At 38.5% G+C, this 27,099-nt stretch overlaps 1 protein-coding gene across 4 annotated transcripts in view; it reads right to left on the reverse strand.

Annotated features, from left to right (window-relative positions):
- Positions 1-27,099, reverse strand: part of ITPR2 (inositol 1,4,5-trisphosphate receptor type 2) — a 489,660-nt gene that overhangs the window by 204,650 nt on the left and 257,911 nt on the right. For all 4 annotated transcript variants that reach the window (XR_009617392.3, XM_060658096.3, XM_060658095.3 and 1 more), the window contains exons 36-37: positions 25,361-25,503; positions 19,734-19,842 (exon numbers count right to left, since the gene is read on the reverse strand). Coding sequence is in view for 3 of the 4 variants with exons in the window: in XM_060658096.3 (XP_060514079.3) it covers positions 19,734-19,842; positions 25,361-25,503 (252 nt within the window). In the remaining variant the exon portion in view is untranslated. The remainder of the gene's footprint in view (positions 1-19,733; positions 19,843-25,360; positions 25,504-27,099) is intronic.

A 27,099-nucleotide genomic window follows, 5' to 3' on the forward strand; every position in this document is an offset into this window, starting at 1 on the left:
AAGGGAAGTACTTTATGTGATTAGTGAGTTGGAAAGAAGGAATGAGGGGATGCTTAGGAACACCTCTCCCAAGTTCTTTTCCGACCACAAGAGCATGTGAATTCTGGACCACTCTCTGCCATAGTCTTAGAGTCTTGTCCCTTTGGGGGAACGTGGGGTTGTTCCTGAGTTGGGGCAAAATACCACCAAAAACATCCGCAGATCTAAACTATGTTTTCCAGTTGGACACTGAGGGTATTAAGCTACATTCTGACTTTGATCTGAATGGTTCCTGTCTCTCAACTATTCCAAATCCTGGGAGAGGGACGTGACTCAAAGAGCTTCCCAAAGCCCTAATACTAACATTAGCTTGAATTAGAGCTATATAGGGTGTTGAACTTTCTTTGGAAGCTACAAAGCTAATCATAGGATCCAACACATTTGCCTGTTCTAGGAACGCTGCACATATCGCAGGAAATAGTGTCTATCCTATCATCCTCTTCCAAATTCTTCCTTAGTCACTTATTATAACAATGTCCATCCTTATGAAAGCCCCAAGAAAGAAGTTGTACTGGAATAACATTTCTTCACCAGTCCCTGAAATCCTGCTCAAAATCACTCAACACATTGTAGAAGAGTGAAACTTTTTGTTACATACCTATCTTAAATTCAGGTTCGCCACTCATGAAAGTCGATCTCCCTCCAAACTAAAACTGTATTTTCCCTTTTGATGTGGCTGCCACTTGCATGCTCAAAATACCTTGTAAAGGGGACATGGTGTCTTGGCTAGAATTCATTGCCTTAGCTTTCTGTATTCATTTGAGGAAGCCTGGCAGGAGAAGGAATAATTCTGCACTGAACCGGTTCAGTTCCATAATACACCTATTCGCTGTGCTGAGCACCAGGGGCACAAGGTAAGTAAGGCTCTTCCCATGGTCTTCTCCTTCACAATAAATGGCACCTCCATCCTTCCAGTTATTTGGTCCACACTCGTTAGAGTCATTTTTGACTCATCTTTCTATTAATACCTCCCTCAAATATTACGTGTCAAAGAGACATTGTCTTAACAGCTCACATGAAACACAAACCCCTATCACTTTTCTCCTTCCCCTGCTTTTGCTCAAAGACAGGCATCAGAGTAACCTAGTATTAAAGAGCAAAGATCCTATGAACCATGCTGCCTGGGTTCTAATCCCAGCTGGGTCACCTGGGCCTGTCTGTGCAACCTGAGGCAAATGACTTAACATCTCTATACTTCAGTTCTGTCACTTATAAAATGGAGATTGAAATGACATCTATCTGATACAACTGTCATGAGGATTAAATATCTCAGTAAATTTTTATTATAATTTTTATTATAATCTTGGGGAGCAGCTTAATAAAATTTTTATTATGATGGGGGGGGGGAGCTTAAGTCTACCCTCTGCTACTTCTGAATAGAATTTTATTTATTGTTTAGTCACACTCAGAATCTAAATCCAGAAAACAGAAGGAAAGTCAGAGAAACATGAGAGAAGGGACCTCAGAAGATATCTGGTTCAGTTTGGGTTTTTCATTTAACTTGATGGGTAAAGCAGGTGAGAGCCAAGGGGCCTAAGATCCCACAGCTAGTAATGATACAGAGAGAGCCCCTATGTCCCAGACCAGTGCTGTTCACATTGTACAAGGTTACCTTAAATGCCATATTTGGTCTGTGTACAGAGTCAGGTTGATTAAGTTAATGTTTAATAGTATTGTATAGTCAAGAATCCATAGATGATACTTTGTTTTCTCATACATGGGGCTCAAACTCATTCATATGGGGTCAGAATACCAGCTAATTTCCCAATCATTTGTTCTGGAATTTGTAGTTCTGAAGTCCTTACAAAAACAAAGACCCAGAGACCACAGAATACTTGAAATTATTTGGGTCATTCTTTTGTGTTCATGGTTATGTGATGGAAACTTCATTTTTGTGTTGCCAAATGTTAATAATCTTCTGATGATATTATTTGCTGAGGATCATTTTCACCATTAATCCTGGAGACTTTTTTCTTTCTTGATTGTTCAGGAGTAAATGTAGGAGGACTCTTATTCTTTAGCCCACCTATAGGGGCCAAGAACAACAGGAATCCACACAGCGAGAACCTCCACACGCAATGTCTCCTGCCTTCTACTCCCTAAATCAGGAACTGTACTTGGTGTGGGAATCTCTGGGGTCGATCTCAACCTTAAATACCCCCCTACTAGGTTCTTAAATGGTAAGAATATAGTTCTGGATAGAAAGGCTACAGGTATGTAGCCTTGTCAAACACTGTAGTTTATCTACATTGGACTACAACAATACATTCAGAGAAAAAAAAGAATACTTCTTTCCAGGAATATTTTATTTTCTCATTTTGGGTTTTCCAAATGAATGCCATCCAATTTATAAATATTAAATCATAAAAATTACATCCAACAAAGAGCTGATGATAGATAAAAGCCAAAAATGAGCCTTTTAAGAGTAAACACTTTTATGATTCAATTTAAACCTACTTTTAGTGTTGAACTATCAACATTTTTAGGTTTGGATATAGCCACTGAAATCTCAGTATACTTGGTAAAATAAATCGACTACAACAAATTATTTTTTTGTTAAATACCCTTAAGAATAAAATGAAAGATAGATGTCTGGGAAGCAAGCAACTTCATTTCTGTGTGTGGCTCCCTTCGATCACCATAAATATTCATTGGGCTTTCCTAATTTTCCTTATTGTATTCTGCTCACTGAAATATCTGAGGCGAATGTGAACTACAAACATGTGTAACACTCCAGAGCATGAAGTGTGTAAGACATTTCAATAAATACACAGAAAATGCCAACACTGAACTATAAAATCCAACAAATGATTTCCACATTAAATTCTGTAACCTGCTTCTAACCATTTACCACATACTGGTCATGTGTATCAACTTGAAGTAAAAACCAAATTTAGAGAAATACTGGTTTTTAAAACTGCTTCTGGATTTTTCCACTCCCCTTGGCTTCGTGATACATCTCTAACAATACTCTGATGATTATTATTCTTATATGGCTTCAACTGACTCTCCACTTCCAGAATAATGAACTTCACTCTCATTTTTAACAGGTGGTATTTTCTCATTTACACCATTGATTTCCTGCTACCAAGTTCTATGTCTCACATTTACTGCATTTACATAAGCGTATGTCTGAACGATCCATGAAATTCCCTTTCCTCGAGAAACTAGTGAAGTAACCAATGACTTAAAATCTCATGGGAAAGATGATACCTGCATCAAAACACAAATGATCAATAATCTTAACCTGGCTATGCAAATAGCCACTTGTTGGAGGACGGAAGGAATTAGTCTGGAATGTATCCTGAACTCTATTTTTCTGACGCTAATTGTCCTAGTTTTGTTGGTATGAGAGAACTAGTTTAAAACATATAAGAAGCAGGAAAATTTTGCACCTAAGAAAATAAAACAATGGTACCTTAAAATAACAGAAAAATATTCTATAAACCAGGGTATTTACAAAAGTAATTAGCCCTGTAACTTGAGTCATTTTCTTTCTTAAAATAATGAGAACTTATTATTTTGTTGTTATCTCCCACATACAGGTGCAAAGAATAAGGCATTGAGACTAGGCTTAAAGTAGTGTCCCTGTTTGTGCCACATTTCTTTTAAAATTCACTTTAGCCTTATGTGGGTATTAGAAATAACTTTTTTTAATGTTTATTTATTTATTTTTGAGAGAGGGGGGAGAGAGAGAGAGAGAGAGAGAGAGCGAGCGCATAAGCAGGGGAAGGGCAGAGAGAGAGAAAGAGACAGAATCCCAAGCAGGCTCCAGGCTCTGAGCTGTCAGCACAGAGCCCAACGCGGGGCTCGAACTCACGAACCAGGAGATTATGACCCAAGCTAAAGTTGGATGTATAACCAACTGAGCCACCCAGGTGTCCCAGAAACAACCATTTTAAAAACTGGTCACTTAGCAAACTAAATAGTAAAATTGTGCATGTATAGTTTACAAATACTTGTAAATAGCACGAAGCCCTCCTCCAGAAAAGGTACATTTTTTAGTGAAGGATTTTAAGTGTATATTTTGCTCTGAGAGAAATACAATGATAAATTGCCAAAACAGTAGCCCAGAATAATTTTTTTTAACCAACTTGTAAAAATACAGAAACTCCGAAGATCATATCTGAAACTTGCCATTTTTCATGACTGCTGACACATTTATGAAAAGTGCTCAGAAAATAAACTGGACTATGCTATTGAGAGATGGCCCGAAACTGAAGAATGTAACAAATACTAAAATTAAACTTTTATCAAATGTTCCCATTTTTTGTTTTCAAAACCAGTCAGATCTACATGTTTCAGTTTTATTCTCAAACATCTACCCATGTACTTCTCGGTGTCACTGGAGCTTTTTTTTTTTTAAGTTTTTATTTATTTATTTTGAAAGAGAGAGCCCAAGTGGAGGAGGGGCAGAGAGAGAGGAAGAGAGAGAGAGAGAGAGAGAGAGAGAGAGAGAATCCCAAGCAGGCTCCAAACTGCCAGTGCAGAGCCTGATGTGGGGCTTAACCCACGAACCATGAGATCATAACCTGAGTCGAAGTTGGATACTCAACTGACTGAGCCACCCAGGCACCCGGGTGCCCCCGGAGTTTTATGCCAATCAACTGTTTTCTTTTAACATCAGTCTAAGTTATAAATAAGAGAAAAGCAAAATCACTGTTCTATGTTTCTGTGTTGGTTTAGACTGACTTAAATAATAAAGTTTAGAAGTAACTGCCTCAATTTCTGTGGATGCCAGCCATCTGCTCAGGGCATTTAACTGCCCTCAACAAAATGAGCACAGGAGAAGCACACAGAAAACATTTGCACATGTCTTATCTATGAGTAGATGAAAGACTGAAGTGGTATTACGGGCTGAATTGCATCACCCAAAACTTCATGTTGAAGTCCTAAATCCTGTTACCAAAGAACAGAACCGTATTTGGAGACAGACTTTCAAGAGGTAATTAAATTGAAATGAGGTCATTAGGGTGGGTCCTAATCCACTATTACTGGTGTCCTTATAGGAAGAGGACATTTGGACACAGAAAAATGTACAGAGGGAAGACCACATGAAGACACAGGGAGAAGACGGCCAACTAGAAACAAGGAGAGAAGCCTGGAACACATTCTTCCCTCATAAGGAGCCAACCCTGCTAGCATCTGGATCTTGGACATCTAGCTTCCAGAGCTCCCAAAGAGCTTATTTCTGTTGTTTGCCAGTCTGTGGTTCATTGTTATGACAGCCACAGAAAACGAATACAGGCAGTATCATTTCATTCCTTTGTGTCTTACCACAGAGTGCGATATAACACTCAATAGGTATTGGTCATTGACAGAAACCATGCAAGTGAGGCCAGGCTTCTCTCCAAATAATCCTCTCTCTGGTGCTAATCTCTGACATGGCGGAACAGGGCTCAACACCTCCATCCTCCTACCTGCATGGAATCACTAGCTGCCCCAGCAGCAGCCTCCCTGGAATGAGCCCTGCATCTACTCCTCAACTTCTGGCCCAATCCCGGAACAGCTCCCAATTTTTCTGAGATTCTCTTTTCTCCCTAAAATAGAGGCACAGCAGAAATATTCAGTATGCTCTTTCCAGAAAGTATCCCTGGCAAGGATTAGCAAGATGGTATGCAAACATGTGAATCTCATTTTATTCTCAGAAAATGGCAGATGTAGGAGAGAGCTGACTCTTGCCAATAGACCTCAGAGGAAACTGTGCTTGATCTCAACTGTGAGATACATTCCCAATCCCTGAGAGAGCCTCTAGAGATAGCACAATATGAAAATCTCTTCTACTCTAAATATAATTTTACATGATTCTAGATGGAGCCGAGGACAAAACAATTTCATCGCACATTGATAAGCAACTATATTTTCCAGTTTATTAACTCTCCTTTGATAATGGAGTACTCTTAATTTAAAACAAAAATAAATAAAAACAACTAAGCCTCTTATGAAAACCTGACCATGAAGCATTCCTCTCAAGATCTTGTAAAGAGACCTTGTAATGTATTTGTAAAGACAAAGATGAATTCAATGTTGAAAAGGTGGTTCACTAAGGACAGAAGATCCAACGGCATCGTTTTCAAATAAACTTCCCTCTAAACTAAGCACCAGATGTGTTTGGTGTCCATGGCTTCACGCACATGACTATGCTAACAGGCCTTACAATCAAGTATCTGTAGGAAAGGATTCTGCTGTTTCAGTTGATTTATTAATTGAGAAATAATTGAAACAATTTAAACTGTGCTGAATTGCTGATTCTTAGAGGTAATAGTAAAATAAATCAGGAAATACCATGCATAATAAAAATGGGCCCCCACAAAGCTGCACATAGCACTTACAGTTCTTTATATGTGCTACTTGGAGCATGGTCGAGAACAATAAAACTTTGTCAACAGTGCAAAGTGTGCTCAGTGGAAAGTGCTCATTGTATCTTCCATCGCAGACTTTTCAGTTATCTCCTCATGCAAACGTATGAGTAGAAATTAACATGCATTGACTGCCACTAGTAAACATATTTACTAGGCGATTCATAGTCCAGTTCAAACTCCTGACCTAGCTCTAGCGCTCCTATTATCTGACTAAGAAGGAATAGTCAACTACCTTGGGACTAAATCAATCACGTGCTTGGGGAAGTTAAGTTTAAATGTCTTCCTGAGGTACTTCTAAGAGCTGAAGTGAAAGACCACAACATTAATGCAGAAGCAGTATTCCAACAGCAATAAATCACTTAGTTAAGTAAAGGAAAAGCGAGGAGAATTCAAATGTAAAAAGAGAGAGAGAGAGGAGAAGAAGAAGAAGAAGAAGAGAGAAAACACAGGTTTTTTAATTAGATATTTTAGCTTCCAGTTTTAAAATAGGCATTTTTCATAAGAAAATCCTTGTTTATTATATTGTGACACAATTATTTAAAGATGGTGCATATAAAGAAGAAAAGAAACCAAAAAGGAACAACTTATATGTCAGTCAAGATTTCAAGGATTAATATTTATGAAAACAATTGGCAAACAACAGTCCATGATGCAAGAACAAAAAATGTTGTAGCAGATGTCTTGTCAAAAGGCTGCAGACTATGAGAAGTAGCATACTCTCGTCCATATGTTTTCTCAGCCTTGAGAAAAGATATCCTCAGTCATTTCAATTTTGGAGAACACAGAGTGCCTGTGTATATAGTGGAGTAGAGAAGCTTTTTTTGTATGGGAACTTTGAGCCAAGATTTCTGGTTTCATTTGGAAAGAAGTGGCATACATGTTGACGTGGAACATGAACAGAAAATGAGCCAAATAACTCAAATAATCTAAATAACTCAATCTGTCAGGAAGAAATTGCAGAAGAAATTGGTGGGGTCATTGGTTGTGTCTTGGCCCCCTGGCATCCTTTCTACTATCTTTTGGCAACCACATTCTGATTCTCTTCCGAAAAACATTTCTTCCCCTCACCCATGCTGTTTTGTTGGGACTCTTTGTTTCTGCCTGGTCTTAAACAGCTGTTCCATAGCTGAACTTGTGACTATGAAATCTAGGCTTAATAAGCAGAAGAAGGGAGCAAACTGAGCAACTGGGAACTCAGAGGGGTCAGTGGATCTGACTAGGTAAAAGGATAGTCATAATGGGTGCAAACAAGGACGCTGAATGGGAGAAAGTAAAGGTCAGCCAGTGGGATGCCTGGATTGGCTATGGTGGGAAAGAAGCAGTTCTTGGTGACGAAAACTTCCAAGGTGTTACAGAAGATGTGGGTGATGGACATGGAGAAGAGAAGGTCAGAAGCAGCCAGCACGTGGGAAACACAGCCCGTGAGAACTAAAGTCCCGTCTGATGATAGCAGGTCTGGAAACCAAAACACAGAATGTGAGCCAGGTTCCAAAGTCCTGGGTGGAGGAGAGGGAATGCCCAGAATGTTGGCAGATGCCGGGGTGATACAGTGAGAGAGGCTTAACCTCAAAGGAGTTTTGGACTTTAAGAGGGCAGAGGAATCAGGCTATGAGGAACAAGGAGAAGCAACAGGGACACCAAGTCTCTTCACATAAGAAAGAAACACTCTTTGACAGAGCTGCTGAGAAAGCGAGGAGGCCTTCATGGAGAGTGAGTCTTCATTTAAAGCAAGAAGGTGGAAGGAACAGTTGAAGAAGTTCAGGACACAGGAGCATTTCCTGAACAGGACAGAGCAGGAGAAGAAGAGTCTGAGAGACTGAGGAGGACAGAAATGGCAGGGTCGGGGCAGGGTCCAGTATACACTGGGGCCAGGCCCGGAAGGATTTTGTGCTTACCCTTTGTGCACTGATGGGCAAAAGCATGGTAGAATCGATACCAGCCGCTTCTCTCAAGAGAGTGAGCAACCAGTAGCCAGAGGTCGTATCTAACTCTATCAAGGCGATGAGGGACTCAGCCAGTCTGCACACAGTGCAGCCTATTCATTGAATGTATAGATGAATAAATGACTACACACCATGGTGGTAGGTAGGGAGAAGCCTAAAGCAAGCACCCCTCTCAAAGGTGGTAGGTAGGGAGAAGCCTAAAGCAAGCGCCCCCACAAAGGTGTCAGATTATTGCTGGTTGCCACTTACCTTTCGGCAAGTACTTCCCTGATCGCTACACTCTGGTATGTTGAGCGCGAAATCAATGCAATACTTGGAGCAGAATTTAACTGAATGTCTCTGAGTCACTGTCTTCACCATTCTGCCATCTATCTGATATTAATTAAAAGTATTTGATCTGATTATAATTGTCCACATGCTCTCATTTGGATTTCGTGCCACCAACTCATTATACCGAGGTGCTATGTTGTGTTCATTAACATATCATGTTGGTTTTCCCTATTCCAGAACAGAAGAACTAGTATAGTCTATAATTTGCATTTTATTTAGAAATTCAGCCAACGGTCAGGAACAACTAAGTAAAGAGAAACCCAACAGTTGCGCTGAGCAATCTGCAAGTATTCAAAATGTTGTGTGTTGTTTCATTTTCAAGCACCAGACAGCATGTGCAGAAACCAAGCCTACCCTGAAAAAATCAGTAAACAGTAGATGTTCAAAATCATTACACACAAGAAGAAATATCTTAAGGTTTTTGGGTGTTATTTTAAACAGGAAAATCATTTTCCTTTGAAAGCCACGGGTGACGGCCCTACAGCTTTGCAAATTGATACCAGGATAGAATGAAGACAGTCTGACATAGTGATGGTAAACACCAGCACTGGAGCCAGATGCCCAGTTTTCATCCGTTTTTCTTTTTTTCTGTGTGACTTTGATCAAGATCCTTAACTTTTCTGTGCTACAATTTCCTCCATGTGTTGTTAATGAGAGTTAAATGAAGTAACATTGTAAAGTATTTATGCAAGCAACTGGCTTTTATAACATAGTAAACACCATACAAGGGTTAGCTGTTACTATTACTTAGAGCATGTACCTAAAAGTTGATAAGAATACATTTCCTTTTTTAATATTTTTATTTTAAGATTTCTTGAGCCCTCAGATTCAAACTCCTATAAAAGAAGTAAAAGCCTCAGATAGTGGTTTCAAAAGGTAAAAGCAAATTTAAGCTATAATTGATTTTCCCCAGCATTACTTAATTCTCTGCCATGTGGAGAAGCATCACATGTAGAGTAGACTCAGAAAACCTTGATTCACATCCCTGTTCCGTCAGTTACTAACAGTATGGTTCTTACTAGATCATTGCACCTCCTGGGCCTTAGTCTTCCTATAAAATGGAGATTAAAAATTACTTTCCTATCTCTGAGAGTTACAGTGGGGATCCAAGAGCACACACATTGTTGCTTTGCAAATAGCTTCCCTAGAGATGCACAGTCAGCAAACTTAAGTAACAACAACATCAATAATAATAATGTAGCTTTAGTACCTCACATACAGATTATACACACACACACACACACACACACACACACACACACACACACACCGTCTCTGAGGACCTGTTCAAATAGGAGTCCAGAAATAAACGTACTGATAGAAAAGGTAACACATATCAGGCCCAATCTGCTCCACAACCTTTCTATGTCCCTTTTCTTCCTTACGATAGGAACAACACAGAGCAGCTCCAAATACCAACTTTCCCCGTGGCAGGCGATCCTGATGCTACTCGAGATCACAGCTGGACATTGCAGCTAATTACTCTAGCTAAACTCACTCAATGTCCCAGTTTGGATGACTGGGCCTCAGCCTCTCTCCAGAGCCCCAGTTGCTCCCATGTTCCTCTGGTTTTCCAGGGGGCTTTTCCTGCTTCTTCTGCAGCCTGAGTCGCTTGCTAGTTCTTTCTGGGTCCCTTTCAGCCCTTCCTGAAAGAGAAGCACAGTGGCTGGAGCCTTCCTTCCATTTGCTTGCCTCCAGATCTGGTCACCCTTCTTTAGCTCCAGCCTCCCTTGGCTGAGCTTCCATCATTACTGTGCAGGGTCTGGGGACCCTGCATCCACTCCTCCTTTTGCTTTCCAAGTCAGACAGCAACATGGATGTCACAGCCACTCCAACATAGTGCTTGCTGCAAGATAATCTCCTCATTGGCCCTCTCTGCCATTGCTCTGTCCACTGCTGGCCCAACTCTGCATGCCAACTATTAAGAAATCTACTATTTCCTGGGCTACAAAGAGATGTAAAGTGAAACTTGAAGTGATAATTCTAGAAGCTACTCCTTGGATACCACTAGTGAAGATCAATGCATTGTTCTTGCAGTAGTCGATAACATTTATTGCTACCATGTGCAAATAAGTCAGTCCATGAACATTTATTGAGCAACGACTCTGTGCAGAGAACAATGCCAGACAATGGGAATACCCCAGTGAATAAGATCACCAGTCTATGCCCTCAATAAGTACAACACTTTATGGAGAATGGAGTGGGACTGAAGAGAGATACACAACCATACCCTCAAAGAATCTCAGCACTCAAGGCCTTCTGGACATTTCTTCATCTTATACACCTTATACATAGGCTAGATGAATAAGATAGATATGCCTATCAAGGAGTTTCTAGTTTATTTAAAATAACAACATAAAGAAAAAAAAACCTTCATAAAGCATGATAATAAAGGTTCTATGCTAATAAGACAGACAGGATTTTATAAGAGCTGAAATGTTCATAAACTAGAATAACATGGAGTTATAAGAAACGAATCATGGAATGCTTCCTGAAAAGTTGTTTAACTTAGATTTAGGTGGAAAGAACTAGCATCATAGTTTCATAATATATTAATTTTCATGTGCTTTTCTTTTTGTTCTTCTTTCTTTTCTTTAATCACAATACCATTTTTCATCTACAATCATTAACTACCAAATGTCTTACACTTACTAGAAGCAATGAATGGTTGGCTAAATTTTGAGTACTGATAATGTTTTCATCATGATATTTTAGTCATTGATCCCTACAGAATCACAGCATATCTCAAAAACTACTGAGGCAATGCTGTCAGATTTTAAAACAGAAAAGTAAAGACAAGGTATAATTAAGAATTTTATAAATTTTTTAGGGGCGCCTGGGTGGCTCAGTCAGTTAAGCATCTGACTTCGGCTCAGGCCATGATCTCATGGTTTGTGGGTTTGAGCTCCGCATCAGGCTCTGTGCTGACAGCTTAGAGCCTGAAGCCTGCTTCAGATTCTGTGTCTCCCTCTCTCTCTGCTCCTCCCCCACTCATGCTCTGTCTCTCAAAAATAAATAAACATTTAAAAATTTAAAAAAAAGAATTTTATAAATTTTTGAAACAATGAGGTTATAATGACTATAATTGGGTAAACTTAGCAATTTCATAGCTTAACCAGTCACCAGCCAGCTCAGCAATTGAAAGAAGTAAATTTCTATAAACAATTATTGCTTTTATGTCCATCTTAATGATCATTGCCTAGATGAAACTATAATCAAGATTCCAAAGTGAAAGAGTATATTAATTATGTTCTTAAAAAGATCTCTTATTTTAAGGAGACATCAACATATTTTCATATTTCCAACCATCTAGTTATCTAAATTTAAATAACACACACACTCCCAACATACGAATGATTAAGATAGAACAGTATGTGTGCAACATCACTTCTTGTATGTACATAGTTTAAAACAGCATTAGAACATTGCAAAAAAAAGTTGCATTCACCTCTAAAATGTATTTAGTAAGAAAGTCTACAAAACACAGCTGATACTAAAAACCGAAATTTATTTTCCCCTAGCAAAACAGTTATTATCAAATTCTTAAGCTACTGTGCACTCTGTATAGCAATTCTACTTAAATTTGTTTATTTGCCTGCTAGAGAGTAAAATTAGTATGTGCGTAGAAGGTGAATGATTCTGCACAGACTCTTATGATAAGAGTAGCTTGATACACTTTATAAATTTGCAACAATGTGATTACTGTCGAGACTGACAGGTCTGCATATTTGAAGTAGGAGGTAAGCTCCTTAGTATAATTCCTTATTCTTTTTTTGCTGCTCCTCAAAATATGAAATAAGAGATTAGTTACAATGATTTTTTTTTCCTGCTGAGGGGAAGAATAAATTCTTGTTAACTCAGCTGACAGTAAATTTTAGAGTTAAAAAAAAATGATGGAAGATATCTTAAAAATAATTGAAGGCAACATTTCTTAAAGACCTTTATTCCATATCACTCCAGATACCAACTTTTAAATCAAGAAGCCACTATCTGCCATTATTGTTCAATGTGTAAATACCACCTACCCCACCTGGGCATTGGTAAAGATCACAGCTCTCAATTAGATGCTGTGCTGTTTGTTGAATGCCACATTTCCGCAAGGGGCTGCCTATGATGGTCATCTTATAAAGCACTGTTTAGAACTTTTAAATCTAATATTCAGGGTACTAACAATTCAGACCATGATCACAGGGTGGGATGTGGGGAGCTCTGATACTGATCTGTAGGGCTGTTAACAATAAAACCCGAAAAACCCCACAGCTATTGTGTCATAAACTGTTCCCAATCAACTTGGTCTGAAATCTCAAGCCTCTTCCTTAGCAGCTCACTGAATAAAAGGCTTATGCTTTCCAGTAAATATGTATGCAAATTTTATCAAGAATAAAATCAAAGAACTCATTTTATTTAGCTGAATATCTGAGAAAATAAAAGGTTATGATTACAAGCCATATAACCTGTGTGGCTCCAATATGCTGATTAAGAGTGTGAGCTCAGGAGCCAAAATGTCTGGGCTGGTTTACCAGCTCTCTTCCGCCTGTTGGATGTGTGACCTTATACTCCATACCTGTTTCCTCACTAGTGAAAGGGAGGTAAGAGGACCTCCTATAACATGGGCTTGAAGATGAAAATAATAATACATATAAAGGATCAGGAACAGGATCTGATACACAGTAAGCTCCTGATAAATGCTGGGCTGTTACCATTTATAAAAACCAGTGGTTAAAACCACTCCATAGCTATTATAGAGGAAGTTTCTATTAATTCCAAGGATATTGGCATTTTAACCCGAACATTTTAAGAATATTGAATTTGACTAAAATATCTTTGTTGTCCTGTAGATTATATGTATGTCAGTGTAATTTATGAGTAGATAGCAATATATTCTCAGGGGAAATTATGACTGGCATTCCACATAGGTCAACTTCTCTGACTGCCGCCTAAGTAAAGTAACTTTACCAGTTCCACAGGCTATCAGCGAATACTTTCAGGACTCATTATCTTTTCCAGTTCTAAACTACAGAAGCTACATGTTATGTATTTAGGATCAGAGTTTATAGACTATATTTATGATTTATATATGTTTTTTTATGAGAGGAATAATTTGTAATGCTCTATAAATCTTAATGGACATGTCTACTAAAGAGTGTAAGATAAAGAAAAAAAATCTTTAAACCAAACCAATCCTCTGAACAAAGTCCTTATTGTTTCCTACTCCCCCTCATCAGCTCACCTCTAACGAACCCACAAAAGCTTGTATCTCCATTACCACCTCAGGTAAATGCTTATCAGGTATAGACCTGAAATGTCTTTAAATACATAAAACAGGGGCGCCTGGCTGGCTCTGTCTGTTGACCATCCGACTCAATTTCGGCTCAGGTCATGATCTCATGGTTCATGAGATTGAGCCTTGCATCAATCTCTGTGCTATCAGCAGGTGGAGGCTGCTTGGGATTCTCTCTTCCTCTCTCTGCCACTCCCCCCAACATAAATAAACATTTAAAAAACATGCAAAATAATGGTGTGGTGCTATAATTACACTGCTCTGTTCAACAGCACACATATGCTATCAAGTTATGACTTTTTTTGTGGTAGAGAGGTCATAGAAATAAGAGTGGGACAAAATAGCTTAAAGGATCGAGAACATTTGAAATCTCACTGCCCTAAAGCCATTTTAAAACATTCCTTCTCTTGCTTCTCTCCCCAGATTGTCAACATACATTTTTATTTTTTTTATTTTTTAAATGTTTTTATTTATTTATTTTGAGAGAGAGAGAGAGAGAGAGAGAGAGAGAGAGAGAGAATGCCCGTGTGAGTGGGGGAGGGGCAGAGAAAGAATCCCAAGTAGGCTCCACACTGTCAGCACTGAGCCTGATGCAGGGCTTGAAGCCACAAACTGTGAGATCATGACCTGAGACAAAAACAAGTTGGATGTTGAACCAACTGAGCCACTCACGCACCCCTACATATTTTTTAATGCAAATAAATATACCAGCTGTTGTTACCTGTAAAATGCTTCAAACATGACCAATCCCAAAGGGATTTCAAGGTTGTTAGAATTATATCCTTTGTAATTTTTTTTTGCTTTCCTACCAGAATCACCTAAGCAAACAATACTTACATGGAATTTTTATAAAACTCTAGTAATTTTTCCCTTTAAGGACTTTTTATATATAATTTTCATGTTTTATCCTTCAATAAAAATAAGTACTATAATTTATACTATAACATATGGTACATGTATGATCACTAGATGATTCACACAGAGACACACATAACAGAAAATTAAATTTTCCTCTACTTATAATAGTCTATTGGAAATCTTCAAGCTATTGCCCATCGTATTTCTCAAATTTTTGGCACAAACTAAGAAAAATGAAACAAGGAACAATACTAAGTAAAATTCATCTAGGAATTGCAATCATAGTATTATAAATTATAAATGTTTTTAAATAATTGACTACCACATAAAATGTAATTACATGATGATTCTACTTAATATATCACACAGAGAATTGGGGCGCCTAGGTGGCTCAGTCGGTTAAGCATTCACTTTTGGTTCGGGTATGATCTCATAGTTCATGAGTTCAAGCCCCACATCAGGCTCTCTGCTGTCAGTGCAAAGCCTGGAGCCTGCTTCGGATTCTGTGTCTCACTCTCTCTCTGCCCTTTCCCCACTCGTGCTTTGTCTCTCTTCCTCTCTCAAAAGTAAATAAACATTTTTAAAAAATTTTTTAAATATATCATACAGAGAAGGCAAATAAAATCAGAAAACTGAGATCTTAAAGTTGGAAATTGCTTCAAAGAGCATCAAACTCAACCATGAAGTAAATTTGTGCTTCATTGTTCTATTTTATTTTAATTTTATCAGCTACACAAACAGACACAACTTCGGATATCAGAGACCAAAGAAACATAAATGTAAATGGTGATTTTTTTAAGGTTTTAAATTTAAACAGGTGGAGTCTCAAATGTATCCCTGCACTTTTTGCAAGTTCATGGCACATCACTTTGCATTTATAAAAGACCTATATTAGTACCTGTTTTTGCTAACTGAAAGAACTCTGAAGATTTTCACTTCTACAACAAAAGGCAAAAGCAAAAAAGGCATTCAACATTTGCTTTGCCGGAGAGCTGGACAGCTCTTATAGAGGCAGCAGGGACCTCAAGCAGTGGGAATGGCCCCACCAAACTCCCTCCCTGGGAACCACACTCAGCATCACGACATGAAGTCACCAGAGTTTTGAGTTGTGTCTGTCAGCACCTGTGCTTTGTTTTTATTTATTCTGTGCATTCGTTAGCAAGGTGCGCCCTGAGGTATTAGAAAAGCCTTAGAGAGACTATATTTTAGGCCTAGGAATGCATAAAAAATTTCCATATAAATTAATGGTGCAGGGGTGCCTGGGTGGCTCGGTTAGTTCAGCATCTGACTCTTGATTTCAGCTCAGGTCATGATCTCAAGATTGTGAGACTGAGCCCCGCGTTGGGCTCTATACTGAGTGTCGAGCCTGTGGGGGAATCTCTCTCTCCCTTTTTTTTTCTGCCCCTCTTCTGCTCTCTCTCTCTCTCTCTCTCTCTCTCTCTCTGTCTCAAAATAAATAAACATTTAAAATCGATTAATTAATTAATAGTAATCGCTTATTTGTTTTACACCATTTTGGCCTATGAAAGGTTTTAGAGAACATTCCACTTTGGGATAGCAGAGGAAAACTGTATTAGGATAGCTAGTGTGAAAAACCCTGGTATGAATTTGCTGTTTTGACTTCTGAGAGATCTTTTGGAAATGCTTTGATACACAGATAGTAGAAAAACAGTTGATGGTAGAAATCCAGATATTAGACAAGATATTAGGTACCTTCTGTGACTTCACACCATTCCGAGTGTCTCCACATTACAAATGTGGAGATAACACCACCAGCCCCACGTATTTCCTAGAACTGTCCAAAGGTAGCAAAGTATTTTAAAATACTTTGAAAACAGCAAAGGGCTATAAATTCAAAGCATTTTTTGTTACATTCATTTACATTTATACTGTCCTACCCAGCAATTTTAATCAGCCACAAGTAAACACTCCATCTACGTACTACATGTCATTTCTCACTGTCAGTAAAAGAATCATTGTGATATATTGAATGGTGGCCCTCCACACATGTGTCTATGTCCTAACCTCCAGAACCAGTGAATATGCTACATGGCAAGAGGATTTTGCAGATGTGATTAAGAATCTTAAGATAGGGGGAGTATACTGGATTATCTAGGTGGGTCCAATATAAGCCTAAGTATAAGAGGGAGGCAGAAGGGTCAGAGTAAGAGAAGGAGATATGAAGTGGAGTGTGTGTGTCTGAGAGAGAGCACGTGGTGGTGGTTGGGGGCCAGGGAGGTTGGAAGATGCAACGTTGCTGGCATTGAAGATGGAGGACTGAGTCACAAGCCAAGGAATGCAGGAGGCTCTAGAAACTAGAAAAGGCAAAGAAAGAAATTCTCCCTTACAGTCTCCAGATAGAATGTATCCCTGCCAATACCTTGATTTCAGGCTTTTGACCTCCCAAACTATAAGGTAATAAACTTGTGTGATTTTAAACCACTAAATTTTTGGTAAATGGAAAACTAATACAATCATGAAAACAGCCTATGATCCTGCTACCGATAATCAGGCTTTTTTTTTTTTTCCTGAGAGCACACAATGAGTGTAAAATAATAGTTTTGATCATTTTCTGAATCTATCGTGAGAGTCATTTCACCCAGAGTGGTGAATCATTTAACTCCCCTCCACTGACACGAATAATTGACCTAATTTAAGTCCTGGTCTGGAATTTGCTGTGTGACCTCAGGCAAATCACATAACCTCTCTGGGTCTCAATGACATTATTTATAAATACTTGGGCTACATACTCAGAAATAGCCTGAAGTGTCATAAAAGAGAGGCACAATGTATTTTGGTAATTCTATTGAGAAAGTCATCATCGCTGACTGGAACAACTGATAAGTACCACCCATCAGAGCTCCTCCACAAAAATATCACTAGGAGTTATTGAGGTTTGTCTGGATTTTAGCAATACATGATTCCAAATGTTCAGTGCAGGATAAGCCTGAGGGACATGTCAGGCACACATTAACACAGATTTCTGGAGGTAAATGGATGAGGAAGGGTGGGAGGAGAAAGCACTAGGGACATAAGAGAGAGTCTGGAATATGAAAGCAGTGCAGAGCCCCTGGAAGTTTCTGAAAGGCTTTTATGATCACTGCAGACTATTCCAGGAGTCGTCTAGCACGTGAGCTGTGGCATGTGCAGTGGCTCTTGGCAAGCTGTGTCACTCATCTCCTTATCCCCAGTGACCAGGCACAATAACCAGTATTTAATATGGCTCACAGTATATGTGTTAAATGACTGAGTGAATAAGCCCAACTAGCCTTTCTCATCTTAACTCTTCCCTAAGGGCTATGTCCTGGTGGTGCCATTCACATAATATCATGTCAATGGCGCCTCTTGGACTTTTGAAAACAGCATCTCTGCCTCCCTTCCAGCTCTGTCTCAGAGAGGCAGGCTACTGGAGTCTTGTAGGCAAGGGATAGTGAAAGCCTGAACCAGTGAGAGCAGTGGGAATGGAAAGGAGAAACAGGCACCAGCATGATTTAGGGTGGTTTGGGAGATACACTCAAATACTCTTGACTAGTCAAAGTAAAATCTTCTTTGATTTCTTTCTTATTTTCCTTGAGAATAGTTCAATAATAATCTGTTACATAAAAGTGCAACTCTTATCATGTATCTCCTGTTAACCACAAGTTACTATTACCGTAAACCTCACTCCTCTGTCAAAAATTTATATTGACCCCATTTTTCTATTTAGGATCTAGTACTTCAGTCAAAATCAAACCATCTAGAGCAATATTTTAAGGAACTGGAAAAAGACAACAAGGAAGTCTGAAATTTACCATTTTTTACAAGTATGCCAAAAACTCAGACCTATGAGCATTTTTCTTGAGTCCTAGGTCATAGAAGCATTTGCCAAAATAGCACTAACAACCTTTATTTCCATAATTTGCTTCCCAAAGATAGATGATATGATGAAGAGAATTAATGCAAAGCAAGAGTCATTTTGAGTATAAAGCAAGCCTCTGATTCAAATGGAGTATTTTGAAGTTACACCCCTTCAATGAATACCCAAGATGCCATTACATTTATTTTCTATGGATTAAGTTAAAAACGACAACAACAACAACAAAAAACCAACACTATGATCTTTTTGGAATTAGATAGCATATACATAAATTAATAAATAAATTCTTCCAATTTTAAATATATCAGATGATGAGTATTTATGGAATCATACCAAAAGTTATTAAGGAACATGTACACATTTTGTTTGATACCTAAGAGTTATAGGTATAGGTAGCTAGCTTAAAAAAAAAAAAAAAAAACCTCCCCTGGATTTATATTTTATACTTAAGTGTATCACCTTGGGTATTAAACATGCTGCTAGCTATCTCCTAATGAGCGCCTGAGCTGTCATTTTTAATAACAGAATGACAATTATTATCTCTAAGTTCTACTCCCTGAGAATCATTTGTGCAATACTTAATACAGGTAAGAATAGAAACATACTATTTCACTTATAAAAAATAGTATTATTTTATAGTACCTGTCATAACATTATAGAAAATGGAACAATTATTTACAATAAAAGATCAACATGTGCCCAAGTGCATGGGCCATTTCAATACTCAGCAGAACTTTATACGAAATTTTAATCATGAATCTCAGTTGTTCATTGTAAAAAAGGTCATTGGTCTACATGAGAAAAATACACATATTCAAGATAAAATATAATAAAACAAATAACCCAAATATTTAGCCATTCTAATCTTAGTTGTTTTTTTTTCTCAATTCAAAGCAGACACGAAAGACGAATGCCATAAAAACTGAGATTATCTAATTCATCTAAGTACACATGCCATCAGTACGTAATACAAGCAATCGTATCATAGCCTGTGTAATTCATTGGTTACAGTATTCTAGAAATTTTACTTGATTTTCAAGTACTAAACATTAAAACCATATTACCTCTTCCACAAAGCTGTCTTTCTTCTCTAGCATTTCTCGTAAAGTCTGGAGAATTTTAATGCACAACTTTTCTTCCTTCTCCATCAGTTTCTTTGTATGATTAATCAACCTGAAAGCAAAACATGAAACCTTAAATACAACAGTGATTTCTCTTTGAGCTATATACTAACATATACTAGAGGGAAAAAAACATCACACTATTACTTGAAAATATGAAGTAAACAAGATACCTATTTTAAAAACTTTTAAAATTACACTTAAGCTCATAAACTTTGTATTACAAACCATCCTTTCTTTTATAGGTGGTATATCTCAGTGCTTTTAAATTTATTCAAGTAGCGTACTTTTAGTGGGACACAATACTCTAAAAGACAATGAGACACTGATGATGTTTAATCCCATCGTATGAACTAAAGCAATTTGAGTAGTAGAGAAATATGAGTATTTGTAGCATATTACATTTCATTATGTTGTACTATATTATTTTCTCTGTACTGTGTTACCTTAATGATACAGGTGCTGTAGCAGTATACAACACTGCAACCTTAGCATAATGGGCTGCTTTCCAGTTTGCATTAATAATAATAATGTGCTATTTTTCACTGCTAGGACTTGGTAGAAATCGGCGGTTTTGTAATTAGAAGCAGAAAACAACAACAAAGTAACATCAAGACAGTCTATCCATTTATTTATTTTTTATTTTTTTATTTTAGAGAGGGATGGGAGAGGGGCAGAGGGGGAGAGAGGGAGAGAGAGAGAGAGAGAGAGAGAGAGAGAACCTTAAGTAGGCTCCATGTTTAACATGGATCCTGATGCAGGGCTCAATCCCATGACCCTGGGATCATGACCTGAGCTGAAATCAAGAGTCAGATGCTCAACTGATTGAGCCACCCAGGTGCCCCTCCATTGACTATTTTACTATAATTTGGGCATAAACTCTAATTTTGTAGTGGTAACCTTTGCACTGGTGTCCTCTCAGGAGAAGAGTTTGAGGATCACATCCTCAAGAACTCAAAACCAAGCAAAATATTTATAATCACTATTTATAGTTTAACATATATAACTCTTAAAAAGCTGGCTCCTACAATGACCCTGTGAGATATGTCTTCCTAGAAAAACAAAATGATGTCAAACATAATGTAATGGTCCCATTTCAGTGACATAACAGGAGTACCATGGGGAAACCCTGAGGAAAAGTGAGCTTTCACTAGATAATACCTAGTCAGTGGTTATCAGGCGTCAAGGTGAAGTACGAGGACTTCCCATGGATTCTCTCAGTTCATCCTCACAACAATGCTACACGTTCTATTATCAGGCTCATGAGAAAACTGAGGTCCAAAGAGATACAGCAACTTGCCTGCAGTTACACAATCATTAAGTGGTGGGATCTGGAAACAGACCCACATCCATCTGACTACAGAGCCAAGATTCTGAAGCACCATTCTGTGGTGACACCATGCATTTACTAATCTCTTGAGTCTCAGAGTTACTGTGAAGAGAGTCCCCACACAGCCACCTCTATATGATATGATAAGTGTTACAATACAGGTAATGACAAATACCATAAACTAGACAAAGAAATGATTACGTTCTGTTGGGGGAGTTTCCTAGGGCTGATCAGAGGTTTCAGTGAAGAGATAACTTCTAACAATGAAGATTTCACCTGGCAGAGAAAGGTGGGGAGGGAAGGCATCCTTCCAAAGGGCACAATATGAACAAAGGGCAGAGGCAGAAAGCTGACCATCATGTCCAGGAAATGATAAGTACTCCAACTGCCAGCTGACACATGAAGACATGAAAGAAGACAGGGTAAGACATGCAATCTGAAAAGAAGGAACTGGGAATATTATGCTAAACAGTGGACTTTACTCTATAGAAAATATGGAACCACTATTATCAAGGACCTGAATGGCCCTGCCCACATGTGAAAGACAACATGGAAGAGTGAGAACAAGGCCAGGGGTGAACAGGGCATGTGATGGGGTTATGATGCAAGAAGTAATAGAGAAATAAAATAGCCAGGACTTGGTAAGTAATGACAAATGGGAAATAGAAGAAGAGGAGGAAGGGCAGATCATAGACACCTGAAATTTATAGACTGGGTGAACAGATGGACAGCAATACTTTTCAATGATACCTAGGTCATGCTGAAGGAATAGCATGCAGGAAAGGAAAAGTGATTTCCTCTTAGACATGTGAACTCGGACAAGGTGTTCTAGATCCACGCGGTCAGGCTCAGCAGGCAGAATAATTCTTCTAGAGTTCTCCTTGCAAGGAAAATATCTGCCTTCCTGAAACTTCTGTTATTTGGTCTTTTCTTTCACGTAGTAGTCTTTGAATCCATTAAAATAGTTTTGGTGGGCATTGTCAATTTCTTTTTATTTTTTTCTCTCAGACTATTTTAATTTAACTCCTCTTAGATAAATACTTAATTTACTAACGATTTGCAAAGAGCAAGCATAAGGGTGAATACCATCTTCTAGGGGTTTATACAAGGTATTTGCCCATTACATAATGTTTGGTTGAGTAAAATCCATGGCCTTCTAATATTTTTTCTATGATCTATGCAAAAATAAATTTCATGAAACAACTCACCATATAAATACAGGTGTATTAAACTAACACAAAAGTTACTTTTACTATATGAGATGCACTCTGATTTTTATATCTTCCCCTAATTCATTTTTTAAATTAGTGGCTGCCTCTCCTTCTAAATTAATTTTTAAACTCATAAGTGAAACACATCCCACAGTGTGATAAACACTGAGATTATCCTTCATAAGGGAGGACTAAGTGGTGATTTGAATATTGTAACCAGATGCCTTAAAGGTTAACACCCACATTGACCTGTTCTCTCTTTATTCTCTTCTCTCTCCATATGACAAAATAGACATATGCATTTGGGTTCTTTCCTGGGATCTATCCCTCACATTCTCCAGCAGACCCATCTGAGTCAACATGTTCCAAGAATGAAATTCATTTGAGGAAGTCAGAAGCCCCACTAAGGCCTTGGACCTAAGCTGTATTCTCTAGCTAAGCTTTACCAGAGAGCTCTGCACAGTAATACAAGGGCTCTTGCATAGCTATTAATAAAGTTGGATTCTAATTTCATTAGATATCCTTGCAAATAAAACCCTTGGTTCTTCACAGAGTTAGGGAAAGGGTAGGATAATCACTAGAGCAGAAAACAGATATTCCCAAGTCGCTGGCCATACTAAAATCATAATAACACAAAAATCTCTTCTCTAACCACTAAAGTATGTGACTTTTTTTTCCCATCTCGGTGTATTATCTGTAATATGTTCCCACTATTATTTCGCTCTGTTTCTCTCCTTTTAGATACCGGGTGTTGCAACGGATTTGCTTTCAGCACATTTGCAGCACAGGTCAATATTTTTTTGGCATTTTGAGTTAACTTTATATCATCTTTTCATAGATGTATATCTTTAAGATCTAGACTGGTGCCATCCAACATAACATTTTCTGCAATAATTGAAATGTTGCGTACCTGTGCTATAAATTTGTTGGCTACTAGTTACATATGGCTCTTAAGCACTTAAAATGTGGCAAATGTGACTGAGGAACTGAATATTTTATTTTATTTTTTTTTTATTTTTTTTAATGTTTATTTATTTTTGAGACAGAGAGAGACAGAGCATGAACGGGGGAGGGTCAGAGAGAGGGAGACACAGAATCTGAAACAGGCTCCAGGCTCTGAGCTGTCAGCACAGAGCCCAATGCGGGGCTCGAACTCACAGACCACGAGATCATGACCTGAGCCGAAGTAGGACGCTTAACTGACTGAGCCACCCAGGCACCCCTATTTTATTTTTATTTTTATTAACTTAAATTTTAACTTGAATAGCTATGTGTAGTTCGTAACTATTGTATTGACAGCCTCATTCTTGACACTGAGCCAGCCAACTTTTTTCCTCAAGAGCCAAAGAGTAAACGATTAGGCTGTGTGGGCCGTATATACAACCTCTGTGGCCACCAGCTGACGCTGGTATGATAGCCACACAGACAATATGTAAATGAAAGTGTGTAGCTATGTTTCAAAAAACTTTATTTGTAAAAATGATCAAAAGGACCACTGTACCCTGAAGCCAGCGGTTGCCAGTCCTGTTCTAGATTATCAACCCTCTGGGATATATCTGTAGTATCATATGAATTTCCTGGAGTTAAAATTCTCATTTATTACCCACTTTTTATTTTTTATATTTTTATTACCCACTTTCTAATTAATATTCTATGCATTGATATACATTCACAGGAGGTAAAGGATATTTCCCAAAGGCCCTATTTTTTATATTGAATTACTACCCAATATCTCTACTGAATTTTTTTTCTAATGGCTTCCACAGTCATCAGTTTTGCAGATACTCTGGACCTCTTCATTTAAAAATTCTTGTTAGGAGACTGGCAAGTGTCCAGACAAACACATTCTTTCCAGTCCCTATAAGACGGAGAGGGTCTAGAGCCAAGAATCCATGATTCAGGCCATAATACAGAAACACCACCCATTCAACATGATTCTTGTGGTCAGTTCTTCTCATCCTGTATCTTGTTTTCTCTCTGCAAATCCCAGCTTTAATTGGAAAAAGCAAGAACACACTTCTTGTGTCCCCCAGTCCTTCCATTTCTGCCTCAGTGCATCACAGTCAACAGAGGGGGTTTTGAGACCTCTTTGAGCAATGTCCTCAATGACACAGGAATTAGCTGTGATGGATAATGGTCAAGGGGTTGGCAGCCAATTAGCTGTGATGGATAATGGTCAAGGGGTTGGCAGCCTCCTCCGACTGTCCATCCAGATACTCTTCCCAAGAAGACCAAGTACACCTGACCAGCCATCATGAGTGAATTACTCAATGAGCGCCCTCAGCATTATGATATGTCTCTTTTTTTTCTGGAGATGGTTACATTTTCTGTCAGAACTTGCAGCTCTTCCTTGAGAATTGCTCATTTACCACAAAAATGGAAATATTCTAGGATAAACACATCAGCTATACTAGATCTGACAATTCCACAAAAATGCTGAGAGAAACAAGTAAATGAGAGGGCTGCAGATGAGGAAGATCAAGGCAGCATGGCCGAGTGCTGGGCAGAGACGTCACAGCTCTTCATCTGAAGCATGCTTCAGCCTTCTCACCACTAAAATGAGGCTGAGACGTCAATCTCTCAGAGTGTTCATGCAGATAGATGATACAAGAGGTAAGCACACGGAGGACAACGATGCACACAGTAAGACCGCAATAAATGCTAGTTCCCCTTCCTTCCTCTCTGTTAAAGAAAATAAGTGACTTGAAACAGGAATCTTTTGGAAGGTCACCCCATATGGTTATAGCAAGGAATTAGAACCAAAAAAACAATTGCATGTGAAATTTTGTGCCCAATAATGACACATTTCATTTTCAGGAAATTTCAGCAAAATATAACTTGACCTTCATCAAAGAGAAATTTCAATTGAATCAAGTTAATTATTTTGGAAGTATATTTTAACATGCATTTCAGACCTTTCACGTACTCTGTGGACTATCATTATGTACCAGCAGAGTAAAAAGCAGAAATGTGCTAGAGGCCATCTTGGTTTGGTAACACAAGCAGAATCTCCGATTGTACACACTTACTTGGACATGAAAGCACCACATCTTATTCTTGCATCACTCCCCTCAGGGAACAGTAGTTCTGGACTATACAACACATCAACCAACACCGAGAACTCAGCCTGCATCATTGGGCTGAACTGTTGTTCCAAGGAGGCCACAACATCCTGAGAAATAAAGCACAAGAGAACCCACGTGAAGATCTAAATCAGACTTCATACTTTTAAGATATGACAGGCTAAGAATACTAACCAGAAATGAGACTTGGAATTTCAGAGATGCACCCTACCTTCCCATGGCATCAAAAGTCTGTGCTTTAAGTATAGTCTGGTTTTCTATATGAGTACTGCTTGGGCCACCTTTTTCATTTACAAGATAAGAGAAGGGTGGGTAGGTAGATGATTTCTAAGGATATATATACAAAGTGAAAAGTCAGTAAAGCCACTGTGATGAGCCCTATAGTATCTAGGATTTTAACAGAGACCCGGTAGGTATTCAGCAAATTAGGCTAAAGTGGGATATTCTTTGAGGAACAGATAAAAAATAAAAAGATTCTCTATGTGTTTCTGGTCATCTGGAACTAACCATATCTTCCAACGGGGAAATCCCTTGATATGATATTTGAAGCAGTATTAGCACTTCACAGGGATTTTATGACATTTAATACTATTTCAAATTACTTTTTTTTTTTTTCAATTTTTCTAGAGAGAGAGCACACAGGCAGGGAGAAGGGCAAAGGGAGAAGGAGGGAGAGAATCTCAAGCAGTCTCCATGCCCAGTGCAGAGCCTGACATGGGGCGTGATCCAACGACCATGAGATCATGACCTGAGCCCAAATCAAAAGTCAGACACTCAACTGACTGAGCCACCCAAGTGTCCCTCAAATTACATTTTTTGATAGACATTACTGGTCATCTAACCAAAAGCTTTTCTTCACCCTTCTTGCTAACAGAATTCCCATGTTGTTTCTCAATTAGGGAGCAACGTCCTCAGGGAGATGAGGCCCCTCAGCCCAGGGTCATGGTTGATTAGTATAAGCCAATAATGGTCATTCCAGTTCCCCTCCCAGTGATTAGTCTAAGCATGATTATGTGACACAGTCCTGGCTAACAGGACATCGGGTGAGGCTTGCTAAGCAGAGACGGTGGTGTGTGTTAGGGGAGGAAGGGGCATACTCTTTGGAAACTACCTAAGGCTCTCAAGACAGCTTGAGAATGTGAACCCAAAATGTGAGGCAGCCCTCATAAGACCTTTGGAGACCAGCCTTAAGCTGAAAGCCAACAGACCAACAGTGTCAGTGCCCTGATCTATCGAGCTACTAAATTAACCAATGCAGGAAGAGTCCCAACTCCAGATTCCTTGCTATGTGGAATGATGTATTTTTTTTTCATTGTTTAAGCCACTTTTAGTTAAAATCGTGTTAATTGTAGCTGAATGCCTTCGCACCGACATGTTTCTAAAATGGTCTGTGGGCAATGACAATTTACTGAACATTCTTTAATGACTAACGCATCCCTTTTTTGTTTTTAAAATAACTGTGTTAAAAGACAAAAAAAAAATCTTCTCACATAAAGCAATATTATTTTTCCTTTTATTTATTTATTTTTATTTAAATCCAAGTTAGTGAACATATAGTGTAATGATGGTTTCAGGAGTAATTTCACCCATACCTGTGACATATTTTGTTAAGCAGAAAACTGGTGTCAATTGTTTTTTGTTACTTTCAGCTATAGCAGCACAGATGGGGGTACCACCTCTCTTCA

Source organism: Panthera onca, chromosome B4, assembly GCF_046562875.1.
Source record: "Panthera onca isolate mPanOnc1 chromosome B4, mPanOnc1 haplotype 2, whole genome shotgun sequence".
In the NCBI taxonomy this organism is placed as follows: Eukaryota; Metazoa; Chordata; class Mammalia; order Carnivora; family Felidae; genus Panthera; species Panthera onca.